Genomic DNA, 7,055 nt, shown 5'->3' with positions numbered 1-7,055 from the left:
CTCTCTCCCACGCAGATCCCGGCTCCCCTCTCCCTCCCGCGCAGATCCCGGCTCCCCCTCTCTCTCTCCCGCGCAGATCCCGGCCCCCCTCTCTCTATCCTGAGCAGATCCCGGCTCCCCCCTCTCTCTATCCTGAGCAGATCCCGGCTCCCCCCTCTCTCTATCCTGAGCAGATCCCGGCCCCCCTCTCTCTATCCCGAGCAGATCCCGGCTCCCCCCTCTCTCTATCCTGAGCAGATCCCGGCTCCCCCCTCTCTCCCCCGTGCAGATCCCGGCTCCCCCCTCTCTCTCTCCCCCACGCAGATCCCGGCTCCCCCCTCTCTCTCTCCCCCGCGCAGATCCCGGCTCCCCCCTCTCTCCCCCGCGCAGATCCCGGCTCCCCCCTCTCTCCCCCGCGCAGATCCCGGCTCCCCCCTCTCTCTCCCGAGCAGATCCCGGCCCCCCCCCTCTCTCTCCCGCGCAGATCCCGGCTCCCCCCCTCTCTCTCCCGCGAAGATCCCGGCTCCCTTCTTTCTCTCCCACGCAGATCCCGGCTCCCCTCTCCCTCCCAGATCCCGGCTCCCCCCTCTCTCTCTCCCCCGCGCAGATCCCGGCTCCCCCCTCTCTCTCCCGCGCAGATCCCGGCTCCCCCCTATCTCTATCCTGAGCAGATCCCCGCCCCCCCCTCTCTCTCCCACGCAGATCCCGGCTCCCCTCTCCCTCCCGCGCAGATCCCGGCTCCCCCCTATCTCTCTCCCCCGCGCAGATCCAGGCTGCCCCCTCTCTCTCTCCCGCACAGATCCCGGCCCCCCTCTCTCTGCCCCGAGCAGATCCCGGCTCCCCCCTCTCTCTATCCTGAGCAGATCCCGGCTCCCCACTCTCTCTCTCCCGCGCAGATCCCCGCTCTCCCCTCTCTCTCTCCCTCGCGCAGATCCCGGCTCCCCTCTCTCTCTCTCTCCCTCCCAGATCCCGGCTCCCCCCCCTCTCTCTCTCCCGCGCAGATCCCGGCTCCCCCCTCTCTCTCCCGCGCAGATCCCCGCTCCCCCCTCTCTCTCCCGCGCAGATCCCGGCTCCCCCCCCTCTCTCTCTCCCTCGCAGATCCCCGCCCCCCCCTCTCTCTCTCCCTCGCCCAGATCCCCGCTCCCCCCTCTCCCGCGCAGATCCCCGCCCCCCCCTCTCTCTCCCTCGCGCAGATCCCCGCTCCCCCTCTCTCTCTCCCCCGCTCCCCCCTCTCAGAGTGATCCCCAGACCTCTGCTTCTCGGCCTTGTACTGCTGGGTGCAATCATCAAACAGCTTCTGATTCATCTCCATGAAAAGCTTCAGAGCGTTATAAATAAGTCCGTGTATCGTCCTGTAATATACAGTAACACACATTATACAGGGTGTGATATATCAGTCTGTGTATAGTGCTGTAATATACAGTCACACACACATTATACAGGATGTGATATATCAGTAACACACACATTATACAGGGTGTGATATATCAGTCTGTGTATAGTGCTGTAATATAACACACACATTATACAGGGTGTGATATATCAGTAACACACACATTATACAGGGTGTGATATATCAGTAACACACACATTATACAGGGTGTGATATATCAGTCTGTGTATAGTCCTGTAATATACAGTAACACACACATTATACAGGGTGTGATATATCAGTCTGTGTATAGTGCTGTAATATACAGTAACACACATTATACAGGGTGTGATATATCAGTAACACACACATTATACAGGGTGTGATATATCAGTAACACACACATTATACAGGATGTGATATATCAGTCTGTGTATAGTCCTGTAATATACAGTAACACACACATTATACAGGGTGTGATATATCAGTCTGTGTATAGTGCTGTAATATAACACACACATTATACAGGGTGTGATACATCAGTCTGTGTATAGTGCTGTAAAATAACACACACATTATACAGGGTGTGATATATCAGTCTGTGTATAGTGCTGTAATATAACACATACATTATACAGGGTGTGATATATCAGTCTGTGTATAGTCCTGTAATATACAGTAACACACACATTATACAGGGTGTGATATATCAGTCTGTGTATGGTGCTGTAATATAACACACACATTATACAGGGTGTGATATATCAGTCTGTGTATAGTGCTGTAATATACAGTAACACACACATTATACAGGGTGTGATATATCAGTAACACACACATTATACAGGGTGTGATATATCAGTCTGTGTATAGTCCTGTAATATACAGTCACACACACATTATACAGGGTGTGATATATCAGTAACACACACATTATACAGGGTGTGATATATCAGTCTGTGTATAGTCCTGTAATATACAGTCACACACACATTATACAGGGTGTGATATATCAGTCCGTGTATCGTCCTGTAATATACAGTAACACACACATTATACAGGGTGTGATATATCAGTAACACACACATTATACAGGGTGTGATATATCAGTAACACACACATTATACAGGGTGTGATATATCAGTCTGTGTATAGTGCTGTAATATACAGTAACACACACATTATACAGGGTGTGATATATCAGTCTGTGTATAGTGCTGTAATATAACACACACATTATACAGGGTGTGATATATCAGTCTGTGTATAGTGCTGTAATATAACACACACATTATACAGGGTGTGATATATCAGTCTGTGTATAGTGCTGTAATATAACACACATTATACAGGGTGTGATATATCAGTCCGTGTATCGTCCTGTAATATACAGTAACACACACATTATACAGGGTGTGATATATCAGTAACACACACATTATACAGGGTGTGATATATCAGTAACACACACATTATACAGCGTGTGATATATCAGTCTGTGTATAGTCCTGTAATATACAGTCACACACACATTATACAGGGTGTGATATATCAGTCTGTGTATAGTGCTGTAATATACAGTAACACACACATTATACAGGGTGTGATATATCAGTCTGTGTATAGTGCTGTAATATACAGTAACACACACATTATACAGGGTGTGATATATCAGTAACACACACATTATACAGGGTGTGATATATCAGTGTGTGTATAGTACTGTAATATAACACACACATTATACAGGGTGTGATATATCAGTCTGTGTATAGTCCTGTAATATACAGTAACACACACATTATACAGGGTGTGATATATCAGTCTGTGTATAGTCCTGTAATATACAGTAACACACACATTATACAGGGTGTGATATATCAGTAACACACACATTATACAGGGTGTGATATATCAGTAACACACACATTATACAGGGTGTGATATATCAGTCTGTGTATAGTCCTGTAATATACAGTAACACACACATTATACAGGGTGTGATATATCAGTAACACACACATTATACAGGGTGTGATATATCAGTCTGTGTATAGTGCTGTAATATACAGTAACACACACATTATACAGGGTGTGATATATCAGTCTGTGTATAGTGCTGTAATATACAGTAACACACACATTATACAGGGTGTGATATATCAGTAACACACACATTATACAGGGTGTGATATATCAGTGTGTGTATAGTACTGTAATATAACACACACATTATACAGGGTGTGATATATCAGTCTGTGTATAGTCCTGTAATATACAGTAACACACACATTATACAGGGTGTGATATATCAGTCTGTGTATAGTGCTGTAATATACAGTAACACACACATTATACAGGGTGTGATATATCAGTAACACACACATTATACAGGGTGTGATATATCAGTCTGTGTATAGTGCTGTAATATACAGTAACACACACATTATACAGGGTGTGATATATCAGTCTGTGTATAGTGCTGTAATATACAGTAACACACACATTATACAGGGTGTGATATATCAGTAACACACACATTATACAGGGTGTGATATATCAGTGTGTGTATAGTACTGTAATATAACACACACATTATACAGGGTGTGATATATCAGTCTGTGTATAGTCCTGTAATATACAGTAACACACACATTATACAGGGTGTGATATATCAGTAACACACACATTATACAGGGTGTGATATATCAGTCTGTGTATAGTGCTGTAATATACAGTAACACACATTATACAGGGTGTGATATATCAGTCTGTGTATAGTCCTGTAATATACAGTAACACACACATTATACAGGGTGTGATATATCAGTCTGTGTATAGTCCTGTAATATACAGTCACACACACATTATACAGGGTGTGATATATCAGTCTGTGTATAGTGCTGTAATATACAGTAACACACACATTATACAGGGTGTGATATATCAGTCTGTGTATAGTGCTGTAATATACAGTAACACACACATTATACAGGGTGTGATATATCAGTAACACACACATTATACAGGGTGTGATATATCAGTGTGTGTATAGTACTGTAATATAACACACACATTATACAGGGTGTGATATATCAGTCTGTGTATAGTCCTGTAATATACAGTAACACACACATTATACAGGGTGTGATATATCAGTAACACACACATTATACAGGGTGTGATATATCAGTAACACACACATTATACAGGGTGTGATATATCAGTCTGTGTATAGTGCTGTAATATAACACACACATTATACAGGGTGTGATATATCAGTCCGTGTATAGTGCTGTAATATAACACACACATTATACAGGGTGTGATATATCAGTCCGTGTATAGTGCTGTAATATAACACACACATTATACAGGATGTGATATATCAGTCTGTGTATAGTGCTGTAATATAACACACACATTATACAGGGTGTGATATATCAGTCTGTGTATAGTGCTGTAATATAACACATACATTATACAGGGTGTGATATATCAGTCTGTGTATAGTGCTGTAATATAACACACATTATACAGGGTGTGATATATCAGTCTGTGTATAGTCCTGTAATATAACACACACATTATACAGGGTGTGATATATCAGTCTGTGTATAGTGCTGTAATATAACACACACATTATACAGGGTGTGATATATCAGTCTGTGTATAGTGCTGTAATATAACACACATTATACAGGGTGTGATATATCAGCCTGTGTATAGTACTGTAATATAACACACACATTATACAGGGTGTGATATATCAGTGTGTGTATAGTCCTGTAATATACAGTAACACACACATTATACAGGGTGTGATATATCAGTCTGTGTATAGTGCTGTAATATAACACACACATTACACAGGGTGTGATATATCAGTGTGTGTATAGTCCTGTAATATAACACACACATTACACAGGGTGTGATATATCAGTCTGTGTATAGTGCTGTAAAATAACACACACATTATACAGGGTGTGATATATCAGTCTGTGTATAGTCCTGTAATATACAGTAACACACACATTATACAGGGTGTGATATATCAGTCTGTGTATAGTGCTGTAATATAACACACACATTATACAGGGTGTGATACATCAGTCTGTGTATAGTGCTGTAAAATAACACACACATTATACAGGGTGTGATATATCAGTCTGTGTATAGTGCTGTAATATAACACATACATTATACAGGGTGTGATATATCAGTCTGTGTATAGTCCTGTAATATACAGTAACACACACATTATACAGGGTGTGATATATCAGTCTGTGTATGGTGCTGTAATATAACACACACATTATACAGGGTGTGATATATCAGTCTGTGTATAGTGCTGTAATATACAGTAACACACACATTATACAGGGTGTGATATATCAGTCTGTGTATAGTACTGTAATATAACACACACATTATACAGGGTGTGATATATCAGTCTGTGTATAGTGCTGTAATATAACACATACATTATACAGGGTGTGATATATCAGTCTGTGTATAGTCCTGTAATATACAGTAACACACACATTATACAGGGTGTGATATATCAGTCTGTGTATAGTACTGTAATATAACACACACATTATACAGGGTGTGATATATCAGTCTGTGTATAGTGCTGTAATATAACACATACATTATACAGGGTGTGATATATCAGTCTGTGTATAGTGCTGTAATATAACACACACATTATACAGGGTGTGATATATCAGTCTGTGTATAGTGCTGTAATATAACACACACATTATACAGGGTGTGATATATCAGTCTGTGTATAGTGCTGTAATATACAGTAACACACATTATACAGGGTGTGATATATCAGTCTGTGTATAGTGCTGTAATATAACACACACATTATACAGGGTATGATATATCAGTCTGTGTATAGTGCTGTAATATACAGTAACACACATTATACAGGGTGTGATATATCAGTCTGTGTATAGTGCTGTAATATAACACACATTATACAGGGTGTGATATATCAGTCTGTGTATAGTGCTGTAATATAACACACACATTATACAGGGTGTGATATATCAGTCTGTGTATAGTGCTGTAATATAACACACATTATACAGGGTGTGGTATATCAGTCTGTGTATAGTGCAGTAATATAACACACACATTATACAGGGTGTGATATATCAGTCTGTGTATAGTGCTGTAATATAACACACACATTATACAGGGTGTGATATATCAGTCTGTGTATAGTGCTGTAATATAACACACACATTATACAGGGTGTGATATATCAGTCTGTGTATAGTCCTGTAATATACAGTAACACACACATTATACAGGGTGTGATATATCAGTCTGTGTATAGTGCTGTAATATAACACACACATTATACAGGGTGTGATATATCAGTCTGTGTATAGTGCTGTAATATAACACACATTATACAGGGTGTGGTATATCAGTCTGTGTATAGTGCAGTAATATAACACACACATTATACAGGGTGTGATATATCAGTCTGTGTATAGTGCTGTAATATAACACACACATTATACAGGGTGTGATATATCAGTCTGTGTATAGTGCTGTAATATAACACACACATTATACAGGGTGTGATATATCAGTCTGTGTATAGTGCTGTAATATAACACACACATTATACAAGGTGTGATATATCAGTCTGTGTATAGTCCTGTAATATACAGTAACA

The 7,055-nt window shown here is 41.2% G+C and overlaps 1 protein-coding gene across 1 annotated transcript in view; it reads right to left on the bottom strand.

Annotated features, from left to right (window-relative positions):
* Positions 1-1,202: 1,202 nt before the first annotated feature.
* The window catches only part of LOC142475661 (serine/threonine-protein phosphatase 2A 56 kDa regulatory subunit delta isoform), a gene marked incomplete at its 3' end in the record, with an annotated part of 73,931 nt that continues 68,078 nt past the window's right edge, over positions 1,203-7,055 (bottom strand). Inside the window, exon 8 of the mRNA XM_075581433.1 lies at positions 1,203-1,331. Within this exon, the coding sequence (XP_075437548.1) occupies positions 1,203-1,331 (129 nt within the window). The remainder of the gene's footprint in view (positions 1,332-7,055) is intronic.

The sequence above is a fragment of the Ascaphus truei genome, unplaced genomic scaffold (assembly GCF_040206685.1).
Source record: "Ascaphus truei isolate aAscTru1 unplaced genomic scaffold, aAscTru1.hap1 HAP1_SCAFFOLD_1312, whole genome shotgun sequence".
Lineage (NCBI taxonomy): Eukaryota > Metazoa > Chordata > Amphibia > Anura > Ascaphidae > Ascaphus > Ascaphus truei.
Note: the sequence above shows the minus strand (reverse complement) of the source record. Positions and strands in the feature narration are given on the sequence as shown.